General features: G+C 51.9%; 9 protein-coding genes across 9 annotated transcripts; 6 read left to right on the top strand and 3 right to left on the bottom strand.

The window, feature by feature from the left end:
• Positions 1–491: 491 nt before the first annotated feature.
• Positions 492–1,260, bottom strand: N7489_001628 (uncharacterized protein; the record flags this gene model as incomplete). The annotated part of the gene is made up of 2 exons (XM_056707383.1): positions 492–1,073; positions 1,150–1,260. The coding sequence occupies 2 exons, from the start codon at positions 1,258–1,260 to the stop codon at positions 492–494; spliced, it is 693 nt and encodes a 230-aa protein (XP_056571685.1).
• A 359-nt stretch (positions 1,261–1,619) lies between these two features.
• On the top strand, positions 1,620–3,770 carry N7489_001627 (rRNA (cytosine-C5-)-methyltransferase NOP2; the record flags this gene model as incomplete). Its single annotated transcript, XM_056707382.1, has 1 exon — positions 1,620–3,770. One exon carries the CDS (start codon positions 1,620–1,622, stop codon positions 3,768–3,770), a length of 2,151 nt encoding a protein of 716 aa, XP_056571684.1.
• Positions 3,771–4,168: 398 nt separating this feature from the next.
• On the bottom strand, positions 4,169–7,949 carry N7489_001626 (putative MATH and UCH domain protein; the record flags this gene model as incomplete). Its single annotated transcript, XM_056707381.1, has 4 exons — positions 4,169–4,745; positions 4,802–5,516; positions 5,572–7,647; positions 7,700–7,949. The coding sequence occupies 4 exons, from the start codon at positions 7,947–7,949 to the stop codon at positions 4,169–4,171; spliced, it is 3,618 nt and encodes a 1,205-aa protein (XP_056571683.1).
• Positions 7,950–8,878: 929 nt separating this feature from the next.
• On the bottom strand, positions 8,879–10,095 carry N7489_001625 (deoxyhypusine synthase; the record flags this gene model as incomplete). Its single annotated transcript, XM_056707380.1, has 3 exons — positions 8,879–8,956; positions 9,020–9,820; positions 9,877–10,095. The coding sequence occupies 3 exons, from the start codon at positions 10,093–10,095 to the stop codon at positions 8,879–8,881; spliced, it is 1,098 nt and encodes a 365-aa protein (XP_056571682.1).
• A 1,099-nt stretch (positions 10,096–11,194) lies between these two features.
• N7489_001624 (MYB DNA-binding domain protein) lies at positions 11,195–14,362 on the top strand (the record flags this gene model as incomplete). Its single annotated transcript, XM_056707379.1, has 1 exon — positions 11,195–14,362. The coding sequence occupies one exon, from the start codon at positions 11,195–11,197 to the stop codon at positions 14,360–14,362; it is 3,168 nt and encodes a 1,055-aa protein (XP_056571681.1).
• A 43-nt stretch (positions 14,363–14,405) lies between these two features.
• Positions 14,406–17,372, top strand: N7489_001623 (uncharacterized protein; the record flags this gene model as incomplete). Its single annotated transcript, XM_056707378.1, has 2 exons — positions 14,406–15,239; positions 15,408–17,372. The coding sequence occupies 2 exons, from the start codon at positions 14,406–14,408 to the stop codon at positions 17,370–17,372; spliced, it is 2,799 nt and encodes a 932-aa protein (XP_056571680.1).
• Positions 17,373–17,700: 328 nt separating this feature from the next.
• Positions 17,701–18,354, top strand: N7489_001622 (uncharacterized protein; the record flags this gene model as incomplete). Its single annotated transcript, XM_056707377.1, has 1 exon — positions 17,701–18,354. The coding sequence occupies one exon, from the start codon at positions 17,701–17,703 to the stop codon at positions 18,352–18,354; it is 654 nt and encodes a 217-aa protein (XP_056571679.1).
• A 339-nt stretch (positions 18,355–18,693) lies between these two features.
• On the top strand, positions 18,694–20,419 carry N7489_001621 (cytochrome P450; the record flags this gene model as incomplete). The annotated part of the gene is made up of 4 exons (XM_056707376.1): positions 18,694–18,912; positions 18,969–19,602; positions 19,667–19,989; positions 20,045–20,419. The coding sequence occupies 4 exons, from the start codon at positions 18,694–18,696 to the stop codon at positions 20,417–20,419; spliced, it is 1,551 nt and encodes a 516-aa protein (XP_056571678.1).
• Positions 20,420–20,843: 424 nt separating this feature from the next.
• N7489_001620 (putative C6 transcription factor) lies at positions 20,844–23,122 on the top strand (the record flags this gene model as incomplete). Its single annotated transcript, XM_056707375.1, has 4 exons — positions 20,844–20,959; positions 21,016–21,135; positions 21,193–21,904; positions 21,959–23,122. 4 exons carry the CDS (start codon positions 20,844–20,846, stop codon positions 23,120–23,122), a joined length of 2,112 nt encoding a protein of 703 aa, XP_056571677.1.
• Between the last annotated feature and the right edge of the window lie 97 nt (positions 23,123–23,219).

The raw sequence follows: 23,219 nt of genomic DNA, 5'->3' as shown, positions 1-23,219 counted from the left end.
ATACTCTCATACGTGATTTTGCGCTTTTCTTTTCTATTTCTGTTTTCTTTTCAACCTGTGTACTTTTTACTTCGCTGATAACATGTTCGACAAAGATTCCCTGGCGTGCGTGGATATTTTCTTTCAACTGTTTCGGTACATGCTCTACTTTCTATGGGAACTAGAACATACCTTGTTCGAATACTGTTCCATTTGCTCTTGTGATAGGGTCTTGATTGGGTTCAATGATCCTGATATTTGACGTATCAGTTTGCTTGGTGTCCACAGATGGATGCGGGAAATTCCCCCTTTTCTCCCTCGATGCGCCCATGTAGCGTGCCTTAGACATTAATAGCTCATTGTGCGTATAATTCCTTGAATCCATACCGTTCATCGAGCAAACTCGGCCTTGTCAGACTATCATGGACACGAGGCATATGTGAAACGACTGGAACAAATACAGGTATCATTCGATATTGACATTATTTCGCTGCGCTGTCGTGGGAATAGTTTTACTTGGCTGAGCTCCACGCCTCTTTGAACACCAATCTCAACCGTTTTGCTTCTTCCTCGTCCTTCAATCGTTGCTCGAGATAGCCTTGCAGGTCATCCCAGAAGGCCTCTGTACGCAACACTTCCTCCCCACTCGGACCTATAGCAGCCTTGGGCGGTGATTCATCCCGCTTCTCGGTAATCTCCGGTTGAGCCACAGCAGATTCAACCACCTGGGCGCCACCAATGATCATCACCCCTATCTCGACTTCTTTGCCTCCCGCCATGATAGCGGGTTCATCTGCCAAGACCTCGGCCAATGTCTTTCCAGTTCCAGTTACTGGCTTGCGCTTGTATAAGATCTTGATCTTGTCTAGCGGAACCTGGCCTCCCTGCACATCGGTGACACGCACTTGCACAGCATCTCGGATGTCCTGGACCGAAGTGGTCGAGAGAGGGGCATTGGAGATCACAAATTCCAGAGCAGGGTTGCGGGCAGACTTGACGCGGACAGTGATTGATTTGGATGAGCCTGGTGCCTGTGTTGACTTCACTTTTTTGGGCATCGGAGGGTGCGGGGCTGAAAGGCGGGGGAGGGTGTACTGTCGTTTATCAAAAAGCATGTCAGAATGATCCTCCTCGGTGAGTCAAGCTAGGGAATTTCGCATCAAGACTCACGGGAACTCGTAGTCCAATCTGCTCTGGGTCGAAGACATGATCAGCGCGAAGCTTGATGGGCCGCGAGTCCAGCGTGGACAGGAATGATTTGGTAAAAGTAAGCTCTGACATGGTGAGCAATTTAGATTGGTAGAGATTCTCAAGACAAATAGAGAGAGAAAGCAAATCAAAGGCGATAGTAGTTGGACTAGAAGAAGTCTGGACCTGGAGAAGTTCACTTGACGCCGATGGGACAATAGACACCTTAACTACAAGGCACAAATATAAACAAGCACACCGCCTTTGATTCCGTCCGTACTGCTGGCAGTCACCGCCCGAAGAAAAAAAAAAGATGGAAAGAAATTACAAGCTCCCCGAGAGAGCAAACACCCATTAACGTACCCATACACACCAATTTTTCACAATGGGTGTCGGTCGCCGTATGAAGAAGCAGGGCCCCCCCGGCCCCGCTTGACGAGTCGAAAATCACAATGCTCAAGAAACGCAAGGCTGGCGGGGCTGAGGCGCCTCCGAAGCCTGCACCAGCAAAGCGTCGCAGATCTGATGCAGATGAGGCTGTCTCGAAGAAGGAAGCTCCCAAGAAAAAGAAGGTAAATGGCGCTGCTTCCAAGGCCGAGTCCAAGGAACCTAAGAAGCAGCCGTCGGTCACAAAGAAGGCCGTGCCGGTGCCTATGTCTGATGATGATGAGGATATGGAGGATGATGATGAGTTCGGTGATCTCGATGGGATTAGTGAAGGCTCAATGGATAGCGACGACGAGGCTGAAGGACTGTCGGACCTAGAGGATGATGACTCTGTTGTCGATTCTGACGAGGAGGGCCACACCCGTGGAGCCATGTTCTCTGACGACGAGGACTCCGATGCCGAAGAGAGATTGACCGCCGCAAACATCGAGGGTCTGTCGCGGAAGTTGGATGCTGAACAACAAGAGGAGGAAGAGGCCGCCGAGCAGGAAATGCAGGAAGCCGCCCTGCAGACCAACATCGCTGCACCCGATGTGTTCGCCGACCAGACCCAGCAGGGACTCGCCCCCGATCTGCAGCTGCTTCGCCAGCGCATCACAGACACCATCCGAATCCTGGGTGACCTGAAGACTCTCGGCCTGCCCGGTAAGTCGCGTACCGACTATATCGATCTCCTGCTCGACGATATCTGCACATACTACGGCTACACCCGTTTCCTGGCTGAGAAGCTGTTCAACCTGTTCACCCCCAGAGAGGCATTTGCCTTCTTCGAAGCTAACGAGACTCCTCGCCCTGTCGTTATCCGTACCAACACTCTGCGAACCAACCGCCGATCACTCGCCCAGGCCCTCATCAACCGTGGTGTTGTCCTCGAGCCCGTTGGCAAATGGTCCAAGGTTGGCCTTCAAGTTTTCGAGTCTCCGGTCCCCTTGGGTGCCACCCCCGAGTACCTGGCCGGTCACTATATTCTCCAGGCTGCCTCTTCTTTCCTTCCCGTCATGGCTCTCGCTCCCCAGCCTAATGAGCGTGTTCTTGATATGGCCTCTGCTCCCGGTGGTAAGACAACATACATGTCCGCTCTGATGCGCAACACTGGCTGTGTCGTCGCAAACGATGCCAGCAAACCCCGTGCTAAGGGTTTGATTGGTAATATCCACCGTCTTGGCTGCAAGAACACCATCGTGACGAATATGGATGCCCGCACTGCTTTCCCCAAGGCCATGGGTGGCTTTGACCGTGTCTTGCTCGATGCTCCCTGCACCGGTACCGGTGTTATCTCGAAGGATCCCGGTGTCAAGACCTCCAAGAACGAGCGTGATTTCCTCGCCATTCCCCACATGCAGCGCCAGCTTCTCCTGGCCGCGATTGATTCCGTCGATCACGCCTCCAAGACCGGTGGATACATTGTCTACTCTACTTGCAGTGTGACAGTCGAAGAGAACGAGGCCGTTGTGCAGTACGTTCTTCGCAAGCGTCCTAATGTCAAGATCGTGGACACCGGTCTCGGTGGTTTCGGTAGCCCTGGGTTCCTCAGCTATATGGGCAAGACTTTCGATCCTAAGATGGCGCTCACCCGCCGTTACTTCCCTCACCGCGAGAACGTTGACGGCTTCTATGTCTGCAAGCTCAAGAAGACAGCCGTGACCCCCGTGGCCAAATCGGACGACACCGAACCCCGCTCCAAGGGCCCCAAGAAGTCTCGCAGTACTTCCTCGGCCGCCTCCACGGACGATGAGTCCATTGATAAGACCCCCATTGTTGATGAGAATGGACACGCTGCTGATTTCGAGGGTGGTGCCTTCAGCTCATTCGAGGACCCAGAGGACGCTGAGCGCATTGCTCGCGCTGAGCGCAACCGTCTCCGTCGCAAGGGTCTCAACCCTAAGGGTGTTTTGAACAAGCCCAAGAAGAGCAAGGTGGAGGTGTCAGAGAAGGCAAACGAAACGGCCGCACCAAGCCAGGAAGAAGAGACCAATGCCGTTGCCTCGAAGAAGACTACCAATGAGCCAAAGAGCGAGAAGAAGACCGTGGCCAAGGAAGATAAGAAGCCGGTGACTGCGGAAAAGGAAGAGAAGAAGGCTGCGGCCAAGGGCAAGGCCGAGAAGAGCAAGGCCGAGAAGAAGGATAAGAAGTCGGCCAAGAAGGCCAGCAAATGATCAATGACCTGATCGTTTATCTCTTTGTGTATAATTCTTCGTTTTTCATTCTTCGGGCAAGTCAAAAGCATCATGTATTAGGTCCGGGACCCGGCGCACTGGATATACCTTTTGTTCAATGAAGATCAAACTGTGTTTCAAAAAAAAAAAAAAAAAAAAAAGGAAATAAAACGAATAAAAAGAAATCACGCAAGTCCAAGGCGTCGGGTATAGAGAGTATGAGAACTGCTGTGTATCCAACAATCTAAATCTACTGGTAGGTGTATATAACCAAAATCAGGAGGATATAAAACCAATCGAATCACTCCCGTCCTAAATCACCGTTCGCTAAAAATCAAGTGCCCAAAATTCAAAAAGTCCACTCGGGAACGTCTATATACAGCAAACCAGATACCACTCTATGCTCGATAAATCTTGATCACCTTCTTAACCTCTTTGCGGCACATCGGACACAGGTTCACAAGGTTCGCACAAGCCACGCAGGAACAAAGGTGACCACACTCAGCGAAGACGGCATCCATTTCCTCAGTGTAACAGATTTGGCACAGATCCAACTCTGCGTCAGCCACTTCCCAATAGCTGATGCCCTTGCCGTGGCGTTTTCCATCCTTGAAGCCGCCGATATACTTGTTGCCTGTCGTCTTCTCAATGTAAGTACCTTGTCCATGGCATACATCTTCGACCCAATCACCGTCGTATGAGTCGCCGGTGGGGTAATTTAGTTTGCCCTGGCCATGGCGTCGGCCAAAAACGAAGTCGCCTTCGTACATCATGCCTGTGCTAGAGATGTGCTTGCCTCTACCATGGTGATAGCCCTTGAGGAAGTGACCGCTGTAATAGTCGCTGGTGAAGTTGGCTTCGATGGTCTTAACGCCGGTGAAACCTTGGATTGGATGACCGCGAGACTCGGCCCACAGGTACTGAACCAGACGGTCAGGACTGGTGAACAATCCCGATAAAGCAAGTTGAGTACGCCTGTGTCTGTGTTAGAAGCAAAGATAACATTGGAAACCGGATATATGTGTACTTACTTATCCTTCGTCAGCTTATCCCCCACAATGAAACACGCTCCGTGCGGAGCTACCACATCATCAAAGCTGTCAGCAGGCGACACTGTGGTAACGGCAGCACCATCGACTCGTTTCCACACGAGGAAGTCTTGGCGAAGAGGCCGCTGTAAATGGCGTCTGATGGACGCTTTGACGTTGGAATCAAGCTTGGAGAAGAATGACCCCACGGTACGAAGTACTTGATTGTCTGCGTCGAACATTTGAATGAAGTAGTAAGTATGACCAACAGGTAACTTGACCTCTGATTGGGTCAGTGCTTGAGGCGCGACTTCTGACACAGAAGACAAAACTTCGGGAGCCGATACATGGGCGGAGCTTGTGGCTTCTGTTGATGCATCTGCCGTAACAAGAGCCGTCGATTGTTGATCACGGGCAGCAGCAGCTAGCACCACTTCCTGTTCTGCCCTTTCAGTAGCAAAAGAATCATTCTCTGGGGACAATGTGGCTAATGGAGGCAGTGATCCATCATCGATGACAGAGTGCACGGTATCTGTATCTGATGCAGCAGGACCCTCGTGGGGAGCACTCCCGGATGAGCTAGCCACGGCATCTCCTTCAGCCGCAAACACATTTTCAGAAGCTTCGTGTATCAAGTTCTCGACGACCATGTCATCCGGCTTATCCCCTGAAGTGGTCATCGCAGGAGGATCAGGTATGGCGAAGAATTGAGCATCTTCTGCTAGGGATTAGCAAGGTGATGGTAAAAAACGAAAGTGAATAAAATCACGTACCTTCCGAGATGATTTCCATCCAGAACCGAATGACACTCAATGATGGATCTAGGGGAATATTCAAATCCGTAGTGCGATCAAACGCCAGCGATGATCCAGATTGAGCAAAGGAGTCACCAATCTGCCAGAAACGAACCCGCTCGGGAGCAATGTGGTCAGAGCCTGAGGACTTCCACATAGCAATTCTTTTGCGTAGTTCTGCTAAGCGTGATGAGCGGGGCAAAACCATGTACATGACACTGTTTGCTGCTTTGGCCTGTGCCATGAGATCGTAGGAGTCAAACAGGCTGGCCAACTGGTCATATTGTGGAAGCGCATAAACCTCAACTTGGACATGATGCGTAGGCTTATCATCAGAGTGATACACGCCTGTTTCATAATATTGTTGCAAGGCCTCGGGAACTTCCCAAGGCCCTTGGGGACCAGGCAAAAGCTCCGATATCATGTCTCCGCGGATATACATTGCCACAACAGGCACGTCATGACCCTTCTTATGATCCACAGTCTGGGAAGGATCAAGACCGAGGTGTGGACCCATGGCTGTTTTCTGGGTCAAGCACTCCACGCGGTTGTCGCTGCCATCGTCAAAAGCTAGCCATGTGGTGCCCGGACCCGCAGGGCGAAGGATGCTAAAGAACTTGCCCGAGGTGCGGCGGCCACGATGAACAATATAACCATAAAGGACATACTTGCTACCCTGGCCATCAACCACCCACGGAGCTAGGTCTAATTGCTCATCCAACTCCACTTTATCATACCGCAGCTGCCAACGTTTGCCTTTATCCAGAGTATGGCGGCCAAACTCCAAATGCAGAAGCGGTGGAAGCGACCATCGACCGGGCTTAGCACTCAAGTATCCACTAACGGCTTCGTAGGTAGACTTGGCTTGATCAACTGGCACGTAGATACGCGAGTTGAAGTCAGTCGGCAGCATGTTCACGGTGACTCCGCCATCAGAAGATGGACGATTCACAACCGGACTGTCAAATAGGTGAGCGAATTGTTTGCCAGCCTCCGTTCCCTTCAGCTCTAGTTCCAAACTGCGACGTAGGCGCTCCCAAAATTCGGACACATCGCTCGAAAACTCGTGGAGATTGCGCAAAGTACTAGTCACGCCGTCCGTATCGACAAAGCTCGCGGAGAGTGTCTGGCGGCGAAGCTGCCACAGAAGCCTTTGAAGAGCATCGCATAGAGGCTTCGGCCTAGCATCGGCATTGGTGAGATGTTCAAGTACGTCAACACCCTGGATGATCTTGCAGAACGGAGCAATGTGCAGCCACGAGGCAAGCCCGGCTACCTCTGGGCTATGATTGATGATCGAGTCACCCAGAGGTCGGTAGCCGGTCAGTGCCATGCTGTCCCAAGTCGGCTCGGAATCACTTGGATGCCACCAGAGGGACTTGGTGGGGTCGTTCACTACACGAATGTACGCGTCAAACGAGAGCGTATCGTCATTCAGGAGAGCACGATGTTGGCCCCGGCGGCGCGAATGGATTTGGTCCCATGGGCCGTGGAAATATGTCCACCCCCAGTCCAGGTTGTGAGCGTTAAATTGATGGCACGAAGACTGCATCCACCCGGTGCGTGGCTCTTGTGGGTTGTATACAATGACACCAACCTGTGCGGACACACGCCAAGAGTCCGAGGTTCCATGATCAGATTGGGTGTCCGTGGCCGCAGGATATTGAGACTTGTAGTTCTCAAACCACGCTGATGCGTCGTCCATGGCTGTAGTCTTTATTTGAATATCCGGGGCGCTATCATCCAGTGAGGCATCGGCTGGGCCTCGACGGACCGTAAATTCCGTCTCAGGGAGCTTCCCCTCTGGAGCGGGCATAGTGGTAGAGCACTCGAGGTAGACGCTCAATGCATTGACATTGTTCCCCCGAGGATAGAACTTGATTCGCCACCAATAACCCCCAACAAATGCCGGTGGGGAGCGAATGATTTTATCACGATTCGGGTTTTCGGGAGTGCCCCGAACACCTTTGAACGTCCACGTGAGGCGGGCCTTTTCGGTAGGGATGTATTCTGGGTCTCCCAAATCCCGAAAGAAGTTGGTTTCCCAATATTTGTCTGTCATGGTGTCAGTAAACACACTGCATAGTCTTGTAAGGTGGACACGTACGGTCACTGGCACTATAATCCGAATCACCGCTGACAATCTCTTTCATCTCGTCCTCATCTGGGACGGTTGTATCCTCCTCGTACTCTGCCCAATAGGCATGTTCCAGCTCTTCCGAGGGCGGTATTGGCGCAGCTTGAGGAGTTGAACGTGATGATTCGGGGGATTGGTTTGCTGACTCGGTCTCTGTATTCGTTCTCACCGTATCCTCCACTTCAGTCTCGGGGACTGACAAATTGGGTAAGGGGTCCATTGCCTTCGAAAACGAACAGTTCCAACGAATGTGTTTGAGAAGATATATAAAGCGTATACTGTATAAAGATTGATAAGGGCTTATCGGATAAGAAGGTTGTGGAGATGGCCCTGTGGAGAGAAGCGATAGAGGAACAAGAGAAAACGAATGAACAAATTAGAGAATAGATAATAAGGGAAGAAAGGAAGAAAAGAAGAATAGATGAACAGAAGAAAAAGTCCGAAAGTAAAAAGGAAAAGAGGAAAACAAAAAAAGAAAGGAAAAACCAAAAAAGAAAAACGATAAGAGAAAAACCCGAAAAAAAGAAGAAAAAAAGAGTCCGGGGGAAGTTGCCGAGTGGGTCCATTTGGTATAGACTTGGCCTTTACATTATGTATTATGTATTGATATACCTACCTACCTAGGTACCTAAGGTAGGTATTGTATGTATTATGTACTTCTTTGCATATATGCATATATACATATGCAGTCTCAACATATATCAGATGTCTATATTGTAAATGTTATTATACATGACAAAGTCGGTGTGCCGATCCCCACTCAGGGGAGAGTATCCTTAAAAGGCCGATTTTTGGAACGTTCGGTGGCGACTCTTATCGAATTTCCATCGAATTTCCCCCTTTCGCCACTGGGCCTTCCAAGGCACGCCACCTCGGAAGACTGTTTTGTTTTTAGGTAGGGGCATATAGCCATATCGGGTCAACGTACCTCCAGGGCTATACCTGTACAGAAGCACACCGGATTGTAAAATGTAGGCCAATCCTACTCAATGTTGAAACAATTGCCAGATCAAAGACCCTTGATTGCCCAGAACGGACCACTTTTGACGGAGAGTGACACTGATTGGCTGTTTGAAAAAGAAACCATTACTAGACCGCGGGTTCCCGCATTGCTTGGCAACAAGTCCCGTAGACTCGAGGAAAGTGAAATCAATTTTGTGTCGGTTGGGCACGGGCAAATGAAGCAGCCACAATCATAGGGAATACTGCCGTGGCCTCAGCATAGACCTAGAAGAAGAATTATGAAAGTTAGCTCGGCCCTAAAGAAATAGATCAATAGATCAAACTCACCTTGACAGACTTGGCATCCGCCTTGATCTTGCCCCAGCTCACCGCTTCATCCGGCCGCGCACCCGCATCACTGCCATCGAACTCCTGCGCGGTATTCACATACACGGCGTGCTCGGCACCGTTGCGCATCAGACATGCATTAGCGATGTGGTGCTTGACCACCCCACCTCCCAAGATGATCATGCCGGCGCGTGTCGCTCGAACAGCCATGGTGTTGATACGGCGCACATCATCCACAATATCCACCCGGAGTCGTTGCGGGGAAGACTTGAAGGTGTGGAAGTAAAGCATGTCACCCAGTGATCCATCCGTCAGGGCGGGACAGAATACGGGGATTCCATTCCGGGCCGCCCAGTACAGAACTGAATCCTCGTGGTCGATCTCACGACCCAATCGTTCGGTGATGCGGCTTGGCGTCCAGTGAAGCTCGTCTTCCTCGTCTCCAGTCTCCCGAGCCTTAACTTTTGCAGTCTCCTGCTCCTCCAACATCTTGTCCAAAATGGGCACCACCCAGTCCTCGAAAGAACAGTAGTTATTGTTGGGCACCAGAAGGTTGCCAATGCGGTTGAGGCCTTTTGCACGAAGTCCAGCACCGGGAGTCGAGAACGATCCGAGATATGTAGGGGCCAAGCATTTGATCAAATCCTCCTCCACACCTCCAGCAGTGGTCACGATGGCGGAGACATGCTTGTGTTTCACCAAATAACGTAGGGTGTCTCGAAGACCGGATGAAATCAAGTTGGATGTATACCCGAGGAAGATGGTGGTTTTGTTCCCTGTCTCGGGATCACGGAAGGCGCGCTAAGAAATCGTCAGACTCTTAGGGATCCATAGATTGCAATTATGTCTAGACGTACCATTTCATTGATGATTTGAGCAGCCTCAGCGACTGCACTGCCCTGAAAACCGGTATGGGCCAAGTTGTCCACCATCTCTGCGACAGTGATATCTCGTCCTTGGAACTTATCGAAATCCACTCCGCTGACCACGTGAGATCCCTCTGGGACCGGTTGCGAGCTCTGGAGGACGGACTCGGTCACCGAGGAGGGGATGACTGAAGGCTGCTGGGCGCTCATATTTGTGATGAGATTAGGAAGGAAAGAAAAGAGAAGAAAAGAGAAGAAAAGAGAAAAAGGATAAACAGTTGTAAAGAGCGTAAATAAATCCGTACAAAGTGATTTATCGAGCTGAGATAAGAAGTCGAGCCAAAAAAGAAGGTCAGTTTGGAGTAGAAGAGACCTCGGGAGGGGCAAGTTGATCTTTCTTTCTTTTTTTTATTTTTTATTTGATTTTCTTTTGGCGGGGAACCTGCATCAGTCTGGGCCTTGATGCCTTAGTGCCTTGATGCCTCAACACACCTTATTGCCTCAGGCATAAATCCCTTCGTAACTAGTGCTATCATTTCACACTTGGAGACTCTCCGAGATATATTTGAATGAAGAATCTCTTATAACATTGATATTTTATTTCTACTGTTTCTATAATTCTACTGACTTTGTTTGTACTGTACAATAAGATACTATAGCACTTGCCCAGGTCCTTCTATACCAAGAACATTCAATGGGAATAGAGTTTAGGAGGCACATCCCCACCACACTAGCATTCAACCGGCTTAGTGCCGAGCCCCTTGAAGTCTCACGAACTCATATTCCGAACAAATTCCTAACATATTCCAGTATTCCCGACATATTCCTCTTTCCTTTATTCCGTCCTCTTTAGTACTCTTATATTGCATAACATCCGGCGCAAGGAGCTCGCATGATTTCGCCGATCTTGTAACGTGCTCGTGTTTCTTGTTTTCCACGTTAAATCCTCTTATCTCGACGAATCTGTTAGTCTTGTCAACCTGAACTATCCATTTGCTATGGTCTAACAAGATCAAATCTAGCAATCACAGAGCAAAGAAAAGGAAGAACGTACCCCAGGTGGTCTTGGATCTTGGATCTTTCCCTCCCAACTTGAAACAGACTGCGCCTTACCCGATCGGGTATCCGTGCTCTTCAATTCTTCGGTCCGTGCATTGCTTGTCACGTGCAGACCCTCCCGAGTGTCCATTCTCCATCTTTGGGTATGTGACGGATTCTGCATTCCAACCGCCTTGGGCTGAATTGCACTGTACATTGAACGTGCTGGAGCGCTAACCAGTCTGTAGCTTCGTGATAGCATGACGCGATAATGTCCTCCCGATTCCCCCCATCGTCCGGGTTCAATTCCCGTGACCGTTCTCCGCATCGATTTGGAGACCGTCGCCCCCCGGTCGGCCCTCGTGGTCCTGACGACGGACCTGCACCATTTGGGAGAGATCCACCGCGTGGTCCTCGGGCACTTGTTGATTCCCCTCGTGGTGGCCATTTTGGTGGTCGTGGTAGGGGTTATGGCCGTGGCGACTTCCGTGACCGAGACCGAGACCCACGAGACCGTGACCGAGATCGCGACTTTCGAGATAACCGCGATGGCCCGCCGTTTCGCCGCGATATGGACCGGGACTGGGTTCGCCGTGACCGCGATTTTGACCCCCGAGACAACCGGATTGGCTTTGGCCGAGGTCGCTCAAGATCACCGACGCGCGACTTTCGCGACATAAGGGAGCCCCCGGGCCGCGATTTTGATCTGGTTCGGATGCGGCGCAACTCGAGAGATAGTATCATATCCGCATCTTCGGGCGGCCCGGAAGGTCCACCTCCAAGTGGTGGCCATATGCACCGAGGAGGCATGCGAGGTCGTGGTCGCGGAGATTGGGAAGGAGGCCGCGGTCGTGGTCGTCCACCTTTCCTCGATGATCGTGATCTTTTCCGTCGCCGCAGTCGCTCCCGCGAACCGTGGCGTGGGCGTGACCGGATGGTGGATCGTGATAGAGATCGAGACATGGACCGGGATCGTGCATTAGATCGTGATCGGATGATGGATCGAGATCGTGACCGTGACCTTCCACGTCCGAGAGATCGAGATCGAGAATTAGATCGCGACTTGGACCGTCGAGATCGCTTTGACCGTCGCGAAGATTGGGATAACCGACGACCTGATCGCGAGGACCGTGATCGCCCAGTGGACTTTTGGAAACGGGACCGCCCCCCAAGCCGTGCAGATAGCCGCGCAGCCAGTGGCTCAACCACTTCCTCACATCCTCCTACAGCACCTGGCCCTGGGGCTGGACCAGCCCTAGCAGATCGCCTGTCTGATCATCCCCAAGTGGATCATGCTCGGAAACCTTCAATTATCCCCAGCACTGCGGTTCAGGAACCTACGCGAGATTCCGAGCGAAGCGACCCTGTTGCTGTTCGACCTAGCGGTACTCGACCTGATGCTGTTCGACCCGATGTCGTGCGCCCTGATCCTGCTCGGCCGGATGCTGTTCGCCCTCATGCTCCTCGACTGGATGCTCCCCGACTGGATGCTGCCCGGCCCGATGCTGCCCGGCCCGATGCTGTTCGCCCCGATGCTCGACCGGATGCTCCTCGACTAGATGCTGTTCGCCCTGATGCCATAAAGAACGCTGGACCTATTATTCGGAACTCACCACCTCCGGCGGCCCCCCAGGTGCCCGCCTTCGGCTCGGTAACTGCCCCAATCACGAACGTTTCCACAAGTAAAGATACTTCAGACCAACCCACGGCGCGAAATTCTACTTTCCCCACAGAGGGAGACCGCCATGGAGTCTTACAACGACAACCGGCCCAACCTCCTACAGGGCCCAAGGCAGAAAGGACCGAGATCACACAACCTCTTGAGCCTCGCAGCCGTCCCGATGGACCCCGGGAGGCTGGCAAGCAGCAAATTGCGCCTCATCGACTCTCTAAACCATCTATCCATTTCCCTGATGTATCACCACCCACCGCTCCAGCTGCCATGACCCGGCCAGATTCGGGGGTAGGGCCCAACGAAGGATTTGGGGGCGGGAGGTCGAACTCACTCACCTCTTCTCCCACTTTTGCACGGATTCCACCGCCTGCCCCACGCGCATTATCCCGTGAGCCCTCTATGTCGCCTCGAATGCAACCGTCCGGCATTCCAACCGGCCCTCGAGCATTGCAATGGAAGGCTTCCTCCCCGCGTGGCCGCAAAGGCAGCAAGCAGTGGGTGCGACCAGGCTACGGCCGAACACCTTCAATTCCCAATGCACTGCCGAAACAAGAGCCTGTTGATGAGGGCGAAGATGCTTCGCCTGCCGATGAAACCACGCAGCCCTTCTTACCCCATGAGACAGACGAGCCTGAGAGTGGCGAGATTCTCCCCCATGAGCCTGTGAGAGAACCCTCGCCCGCTTCCCCGTCGTTGAACCTTCCACCGCGTCGTAGTTTATCGGCCGTCGACGTTCAAACGAGCGATGTCAATGAACTCTCTGAGCAGGGCGGCACAGATAAACCCGCCTTGATACCAGACTTTGAAGGTTCAAGTGACGAGGAAGATGGGGAAAACATTGTTTTCACCCAGGAGTATCTTGATGAAAGAAAGCGGATCTTTGAAAAGGATATGGAGTCCCTCCGAGCAGAACTGCCACCGTCGCCTTTGGAAGATCCCGCCATTGTCACTCTTTTGCTTAAAATTCAGTTACTTGGAATGGTAGCCAACGAACACAATGTTGAGCCTTCCCCCGAACCACTCGCCGAACGAGTGTTAGAACGACCAGTGGATCCTTTGCCTTCAGTAGAGGATGAAGAGCCAGCCGATCATCCCGCCACTGAACGAGTGGTCTCCTTTGCTTCGACACGACCCGAGCGCGAGCCAGAGCCGATTTCAGAAACCATCATCCCCCCTGTGGTACCTCCTGGTGAGGTTACTGTCCAAAATCTTCCATTCTTGCACTCAGGGCCTCCAACCCCCATTTCAGATATGGATGTATACCACGAGAACATTGCGACCCAAAATCGTCTCAGAGACACGTTCAGCACAGAACTTTCAAAGGTGCAAGCAGAAGTTTTCAGGAAAAATGCACTTCTTAGGGATGAGTATGTGTCTCACTACAAGCTCTGGCGAATGGCCATTTGGGAGCTTGATCGTATGAAGGAGAAGAAGTCCGTGACCCCTGGTCCAGCCTCTCCCCCAGTGTCCACGGTTGCAACTACCCCGGCGCCCATGCCGGAAGGCCGTGAAGGCCGTCGGTACAAAGGAAATAGCGAGCTCGATTTTCTCAATGCTTTGAAAGCCTCCGAAATCTCCGCCCAAGAAGAGCTTGAACGTCGACGAATCAAGATGGCTACTGCTCGGCCAGATTTGGGCCGTGAAGCGGTCATTCCCAATATGCTTGAACCGCGGGAGGCAAAGGCTCGCATCTACAAAGATGTGAACAACACCATTGAGTGCAATAGGGCTCTGGACGTTTTCGGCTTCGTTCCGCCCCCCTAATGACTTCACCCCGGAAGAGCATGTAATCTTCACAGACGCCTTCATGGCCCATCCGAAACGGTGGGGCAAGATTGCCGAATCTTTGCCCGGTCGGAATTTCCAGCAGTGTATCGTACATTACTATCTCACCAAGGAAGAGATTAAGTACAAGGCCAAGCTCAACAAACGTTGGAGTAAGCGGGGCAAGGGAACTCGAAAGGGTCCACGACCGAAATCCAACGCCCTCATCGCAGACTTGGGTGTCGTGAAACCTGACTTTGTTGGCGAGGACGAGCCACCCGCTGTCACAGACACCGGTCGTCCACGACGTGCGGCGGCACCCACCTTTGGCGATTCCACCACCGAGGCAGAGAGCGCGCCACTTGGCCGTCGGGGCCAACTTGGCAAGGACGGCGAGACGGTGGAAAGACCGTCGACTCGGCGTGGCGGACGGGGCGGAGGTACTCGCGGTGGACGGCGCGTGAAAACCACTACTCAACCGGATCCAAAGGCACAGGCGACAGTCCCACAGGGAAATCTGCCTCCGGTTGTACCGCCAGCACCACTTCATCCTGGAGGCGAGATGGAGTTGGTCTCAGATCACGTCTTGGAAGGGTATGAGGCCCGGGAACGAGAGCGTTCCGAAAAAGAATCCGTACCACCAATTCCCCGAGGCAGGGTGGGACGAGGGCGGGCGAAAGAAGGAGTTTATGTCTTTGAGTCTACTGAAGTTGAACCGCCTCTGGCAACCAAACAGCTTGAGACGGGGTATGGCCCCTTGCAGCCAACGAGTTACTGGTCTGTACCGGAGCAGCGCGATTTCCCGGCCTTGCTTGGACACTTTGGTCGTGATTTCGAGGGTATCTCGGCCTGGATGAAGACCAAGACAACAGTGATGGTACGTATTGAGTCCTTTCATCCCAAGTTTTCGGTCCTCTCATCCCAATTTTTTGGTCCTCTCATCCCAAGTTTTTGGTCCTTTCATCCCAAGTTTTCTTTTCGTTTTTTTCTTTCTCTGTTCCTATGTTTCTGTTTGTCAACTAGCCGGCTAACGTGTATGGTGCAGGTCAAAAACTTCTATCAACGCCGCCTTGACTCGGGCCAGAAGGACTTTGAGTTGATTCTAACAGATGCCGAGGAGAAGAAGGCTCGCGGTGAGGCCACAGGGCCGCTTCCTATTCCAAGTGTTGCGCCAAAGAGACGATACGAGGCAACTCCGTCCTCTATTATCCCTCGACCACTTGCCCCTCATGGAGATCCTATGGCCGAGGCCGATGAAATACGATTCCCTAAAGGCAAGCCTGTTGGTCTCTCCCCGCAGCCCATGTCCCTGCATGGACGACCTCCATCCGACAAGGACCGGAATGTCGGTCGCTATCAGCCACTCGCACAAGCTTCTGCTGCTTCACCGGTACCTTCTACCGCAACTCTAATTGAAGAGTCGACTCGGGCAATTCGCGCGCAAGGAGGACCATCTCACCGCATTCAGGGCCCACGCCTTGGGTATTTCACAGAGGATAGACGAGACTCTTCGGTATTGCCCCATGCCACTTCTCGTGCGCAAGAACTCCCGATATCCTCGCGCCATCCTGGCTCTATGCCGCAGGATATGGCACGGATGGAACCTTTATCTGCACAGGCCTATATGCCTGCACAGCAGCCAGCTTCTCTCCTTTCGTCGACCCATTCGCGTCACGCCAGCTTGACACAACCCCCCGGCTCGCCAACTCAGCAGCTTAGACCAGAACTGGACATCTCGTCTGTTCACCGCGATCCCTTTGCTCAAAGACCCTATTACTCGCTCGCGGGTCAGCCCATGGGTCTAGCCCAGTCACCTCGTCCTGGGTTGTCGCCAGTGAAGGATGTTCCTCGCCCGAGTGCTACTCCTGCTCCCGACGCAACTCGCCAGGTGCCTGCCAAACGGTCTAACATCATGAGCATCCTCAATGATGAACCTGAAGAGCCTCAGCCGCGCAAACGATTCGCCAGCGAGCAGGCTCCATCTGTCCCTGGTGTAACCACAGGCATAAACTCAAGGCCCGCATACCAGGCCAGCGGGCCCTCTCGCCATGAAGACAGTATTATGTCAGGTATGCCGCACAAGCCTTCCGGTTACACCCAGCAAAGCCAATATCAGCCACCGTCGCGCGGCTACTCGGAGTATCCTGGCTATGGTGGCTCAGCCACATCGGCGAATAATGACTGGATGGCACGGTTCGATCCACGGGCACAACAAACTCCACCACAGCCTCCAGCCCAATCGCTGCCACCACAGCAGCAGCAGCAGCAGCAGCAAAGCGGCCGTCAGGGTTCCTATTCATCTTACGCGGCGCCCCCGAGCCAATCTTCCTTGACAAATCTTCCTGCGCCATCCCCAGCGCCGACTCCCCCGCCAACAAATGCCTCTCAACGATCGGCTTATCCCAACGTTTTCTCCCAGGGTTCCTCTGCTCAACCGCCCATGGCCTCTGGCTCCCGAGATATGACCTCGCAACTGGCTTCATATCGACCCGGGTCCCCTGGCCCACGTACTAGTATGCCATATGCATCGCGACAGGATCCACCAACGCCAGCGCAGTCTTCGGCCAGCCTGTATGGCATGCATTCGCGCCAGTCAGCAACACCGAATCCAGTACAGCCACACAGCTATCAACAACATGTGCAAACCATGGTCAGTGGGTCGCACCAGCCGCAATCCCACCGCTCGACACCTGTCAACTTGGCCGGTGCTTCTTCGCAGTACGGGCATAACACCCCTCCTCCCCAGTCCCAGGCTGGCCGGTCAATGGCATCGCTGGCGAGCCTCGGTCGTTCATACACCCCTCCGTCGGCTCTACATCCCTCTATGAGCGGAGGCACCATGGGAAGCTATGCTCCCCCTCAGTCATCCGCGCCTGGATCGATACCGCCGCTCCACCAACGACCTCCAGGATCGCTTGGTGACAGTGTCTCCACCCCGACACATCACCGTGTCTACAGCCATGGGTCGGCTCAGGGCGGGCTACCGCCGCCTTCGCAACCTCCTCGCTAGAGTCCCATTTGATTTAAATGAACTTCATGTGGAGTGTAAGACCGTACTGGGTTCGGTTGTACATTAATGTGTCTTTGTTCTTTTTCTTTTTCTATTGTTTAGCGTCCTGGCGCCTTTGCCAGTGAGGATATTCATTTGATCATGGTTTATATGTATAACTAGATGAATGATTTTATGTGTCAAACCTTCCATGTAATGAATCTGTACAAGTTTGTAGTATTAACTTAGTATCTATGATGTCAAGTGAAGACTTGTCCCCATCAGATACCTACCTAGGCAGGTATGTGTTAAGGCATATGAGGCTCAAGTTGGACTTGCCTAAAGTAGCATGGCCCCGGGGGCTGACCCCAAGGCTGTGCCTTCATCTCTCTTCCTCTTTCTTCCTCTTTCTGTGATTACCTCTCGCGAACAACTTCATTATCTTATGGAACCTACCAGTAGAAACGAGATTGCCTTCATTTCAGGTCCGACCGATACTGGACCTGATGAATCCTACTTTCACACTCACTATGTACCCCAAATCAACCATGCGATCGAGCACAATCACCGCTTTGTTATTGGTCCGATCCCAACTGGCGTAGACGCAGATGCGCTCACCTATCTCTTGGCATATCCCGTGTCACCTGGCCGAGTCACCATCTTTGTGACCGAAACCGAGAACGGCATGTGGGGGGCGCACTTCCGCTCGTTCGGAGTCAACGTGCAGGTGGTGGACGGCCAAATGAGTCGTGATCGAGACGCGGCTCTAACCGGTGCCAGTACGTACGATATTCTACGGGTGCGTACAAAGAGGGAGGCGAAGGCATTTTATGGCCCCTTGTGGCGCGACGGATATGTTACGAATACGGAGCGCAATTGGAAGCGACGTGGGGGAATCGCAGAGGATGAGGTTATCGGAGAGGAGAGGATCAATCGAGATATGACAACTCCAGCTCGACAAGGTCTGTTGACACGAGTCCACAAGATGTTGCGAAGTATGTAATATGAAAAATGGATATACAGCGGAAAATTGAAGTTTCATTCCGCGGGGGCGGGGAACAAGAGGAAGCGCGGAATGAACATTCCGTCTATGCGCGGTGGAGAGATCTTCGAACTGGGGACTTGTGGACTTGGACCTATGAGAGAGCTGCCTTTACTGATTCTGGGACTTGTGGCCAATGAAACATGTCATGGATGTTACAGCTTTCTTTATGCGACTCTCTAAACTCGGAAATATGCCGTAGCCGAAATGCAAGGAAATGCAGGAAATGCAGGAAAGGCTGGGCTATAAGAGATGCATGCTCCCACCGAGTGTCTGCAATTCCTTGTTTCACTCTATATCATGGCCATCCAAACACTCGCAGTCGCCGTGATCACGGTGGTCTATTTCGTCATTCGATACTTCAACCGCACTGATATCCCTAAGATTAAAGGCCTCCCGGAGATTCCTGGTATACCCATATTTGGCAATCTATTGCAGCTAGGAGATCAACATGCCACAGTCACGGGGAAATGGGCAAAGAAATTTGGCCCAGTTTTCCAAGTGCGCATGGGAAACAAGGTAAGTAATTAAATATCTTTTGAATCGGACATTTTGATAATCTAATGCCCTTTTAGCGCATCGTGTTCGCCAACGGCTTTGACTCCGTTCGTCAATTGTGGATTAAGGACTCGTCAGCTCTGATCTCCCGCCCAACTTTCCACACTTTCCACAGCGTCGTCTCCAGTTCACAGGGCTTCACGATCGGAACTTCCCCGTGGGATGATTCCTGTAAGAAACGCCGCAAGGCAGCTGCCACTGCGCTGAATCGACCGGCGGTGCAATCGTATATGCCCATAATCGATCTTGAATCCAATTCCAGCATCAAAGAACTGTACCGGGACAGCCAAAATGGCAAACGTGATGTGAATCCCACTGCATACTTCCAGCGATACGCTCTCAACACCAGTTTGACTTTGAACTATGGATTCCGCATCGAGGGCAATGTGGATGATACGCTGCTGCATGAGATTGTGGATGTGGAGCGTGGTGTGTCCAACTTCCGCAGCACTTCGAACAACTGGCAGGACTACATTCCCCTATTGCGCATTTTCCCCAAGATGAACAATGAGGCCGCCGACTTCCGGGGTCGCCGTGATAAATATCTGACCTACTTGCTCGATATGCTCAAGGATCGGATCGCCAAGGGAACCGATAAGCCTTGCATCACTGGTAATATCTTGAAGGATCCCGAGGCTAAGCTGAATGATGGTGAGTTACGAAATCTCGCGAAATCTTTGTGAATGTTGGTATTGAGTACTCATCTATCGTCTAGCCGAGGTGAAATCGATCTGTTTGACTATGGTGTCGGCTGGCCTTGACACCGTTCCGGGTAACTTGATTATGGGAATTGCCTACCTGGCATCTGAAGACGGCCAAAGAATTCAGAAAAAGGCCTATGATGCAATTATGGAGGTATACCCAGATGGCGATGCTTGGGAGAAATGTTTGGTGGAGGAGAAGGTCCCTTATGTGACGGCACTGGTCAAGGAGGTCTTGCGGTTCTGGACGGTCATTCCTATTTGTCTGCCACGCGAGAGCACCAAAGATATCCAGTGGAATGGAGCTACAATCCCTGCCGGGACGACCTTCTTCATGGTATGTTGCGCCTTGCTTCTGTCCCTTTCGGGACGTTGCTAACAGTATCTGATAGAATGCTTGGGCTGCCGATTACGATGAAGATCACTTTAAGGATGCCGATAAATTCATCCCGGAGCGTTATTTGGAGGCCAGTGAGGGTGCAGGCACTCCACACTATGCATATGGAGCGGGATCACGTATGTGTGCAGGCTCACATCTCGCCAATCGCGAGCTGTTCACTGCTTTTATCCGCCTCATCACTGCTTTCAACATGCACACGGCGAAGGAGACGGCCGACCGACCAATTCTGAATGCAATTGAGTGCAATTTGATTCCGACAGCCTTGACAACCGAGCCGAAGCCATTCAAGGTTGGCTTTAGTGCACGCGACCCTAAAAAGCTTGAGCAGTGGATTGCTGAGAGCGATGAACGGACCAAAGATCTATAAGAGGAAGTTTTATCTGATATGATTCCCTATTTTTTTTTCGGAGGCTATTTATGTATCTACTTGAATATATGTGAAATAAAGGCAATGAAGTATAGATATAGACCTGCCCAGGTGAGACCTACATGTATGTAATCGACGTCTCCCAGTACCTATTTAGGAACCGAATAGAAATTTGAGTGATGAAGGGTGAAGAATACCTCAGAGAACATAGATCTACTAAGATCTGCTAATTCTTAGACTCCTTTCCCTGAATTATTGCCAATTTCCCCAGTTGTCTCTCTCCTCTATGACTCCCGGCCTTGTCACACCGGCGGAATCTCCCCGCATTTTCCTCGACCTCACCCTTTTCTTCCTCTTCACCCTCTCCCCATCCACTTGAAATGAACCTCTGATCGCAATCAATTGCATCCCGAAGTCATTTTGGATGATGAATAATCCGCAGATGTACCCTGTCCTCGGGACATGGGATAACCCACCCTCGGTGGACAATACGGATGATCGCCCGCGAAAGAAACGCCGCAAATACATCGCCAAAGCCTGGTCAGTTTGGAAAGTTCTTATTTTATTCGAAATTGAGGGCTAACGAAATTATGAAGCAACGGATGTAAACGTCGCAAAATCAAATGCAATGGCCAGTCACCCTGTCAGCGTTGCGGACGCCAGCATATTGAGTGCATTTACGTTGAGAATTCTCGAGACAGCCCCCACGAGCAAGAGTAATGCCTACCCCATGTCTCGGTGCGTTTGAACACGACTAACCTTACTGTTTAAAGCAACTTCAAGCTGCTTTTTGACCAAATGAGGGCCATGCAGGACCAGATTACTCAGTTGTCTGCTAGTATCCGCTCAATAGCCAGCAGCGAACATTCTCCTGGAGGGGTTTCCGCTACCGGCACCTATGGGCAGTTCCCTACCCAACGTCCAGTCAGGCGCCTTTCAACAGCTAGAGAGACGTCATTCCAAGGTCCGACGACATCGGCCTTTAGTTTCGACCTTGCGAAATCCAGCCTGCAGCAGCGCGGGATTGTGGAACATGCCGATGGTGGCGACGAGGGCGATATGACTCAAGAACCATCACCGCTGGCATCGCCATCGACTGCAAATGAGGAACTTGAAACCCGTCAGACCCTCGATCCACTTTGGGTTCTCCCCAAAGCCGAGGCACTTCGCCTTTGCCAAGTCTACGAGGAGGAAATGGGCGTCATGTACCCCGTTCTGGAGCTTTCGGAGCTTTTGGACCAGGTTGACCTTCTCTACGGCCAGAAGGACCGCGTGATTGAACCGACTGGTCAGTCCGATGGACACAATGGACTGTCTCGCGAAGATGTCCATATTCTACGTGTAGTGTTTGCCTGCGCGTTGACCGCCGAAGCCAGTGGCCGGAGTGAGCAGGCCATTGCGCTTTTTGACAGCGTACGAGAAGTTCAAGACAATTGTGTCTGGGGTCCGCCTGAAATCAAGAACATCATATTTTTGACTCTCGTGGTTTGTCATGCCCAATCAACCATGGGCGCTCGCACATGCTAATTGCACCGATAGTCAATATTCTATTTTCAAATGGACGAAGAAATTCTGGCCTGGCGCACCGTTGGTATTGTGGAGCGCATGTGCCTCGAGAAAGGTCTTCATCGACGGGAAACTCTGAATCAACCGGCCATCATCGCCGCGGGTAAGGATCGCGTTCTGCGGCTCTTCTGGTCTATTTATATTCTGGATATGCGGTGGAGCTTTGGAACTGGCATGCCGTTTGCCCTGGAAGATACAGATATTGACCCTTGGCTGCCTGAGCCCGCCGAGAAAACGCCATATCTACGTGTAATGATTCGGTACAGCCGAATCGCAGCGAAGGTATGGAAGTTCATATCAGCATTTAACAACACGAACGAAATCAAGAAAGAGGAAATGAACTATTTGGATTGGCAGGTGCTGCGTTGGGCGCATGCTATTCCAGACCCGTTGCGGCTCGATCAACCGAGTTCTGCAGAGTCTGAGACTTCCACTGAAGGCTCCCGGAGCCTGCGCAGACTGCGTGCCCTACTTTATCTTCGTGCTAATCAGTTGCGCATGCTCATTCACCGCCCCGTCCTTCATACTTCAGCAAATGTTATGCGGTATCCGGCCGAGTCAGAGACAGCGGTGGAAATTGCGAAAGATACAATTCGCTTCATTACGCGGTTGAACGATACATCCGATATCTACCAATTGCAACAGGTGGCATTCAATTGGTTCCTTGTCTCGGCCCTTGCAGCTTTATTCCTGGCAGTAGCACAGGCTCCATCACAGTTCAGCGGGTCGTGTAAGGAGGAATTTTACTGGGCCTTGGAATTGGTCAAAGGAGTCTCAGCCCAGTCATATATCTCTCGTCGACTATGGAAGTCTATTCGAAGTCTCCGTAAGCTGGGTCCTCAATTGGGCCTGGGGGTTCAGAAAAAATGTGTCGTTGAAAGTGAAGATTTAAATGTCCACGATTCTTCCGCGTTGCCCCAACCTGCCACCGTCGACAGTCAAACACCACGAGACGGGGAACAGATGACGCAGGAGTTGATGGAGTGGTTCGAAGCCGTGGGAAATCTGGAGGATCAAATCATGGGCATGGGAACAGGCCCTGCACCAGATGGGGGACCTTATCAGCAGATGCCCGACAGGGGTTTTGTATTTGATTATGGCGAAGAATTGTCCAGTGTGATGAAGGACTTCTTCTGATTATGTACGGTATGACACCACCTGCGGCTGTCTCCGGTTATGTTGTGTTTCTGGTATCACAATGCCACGATGACTTGTGTTAGTATACTGAGGATGT

The sequence above is a fragment of the Penicillium chrysogenum genome (genome assembly GCF_028827035.1).
Source record: "Penicillium chrysogenum strain IBT 35668 chromosome Unknown utg000001l_segment0_segment0, whole genome shotgun sequence".
NCBI lineage: Eukaryota > Fungi > Ascomycota > Eurotiomycetes > Eurotiales > Aspergillaceae > Penicillium > Penicillium chrysogenum.
The sequence above is the reverse complement of the archived record's forward strand: the minus strand, read 5'-3'. Positions and strand labels throughout refer to the sequence as shown.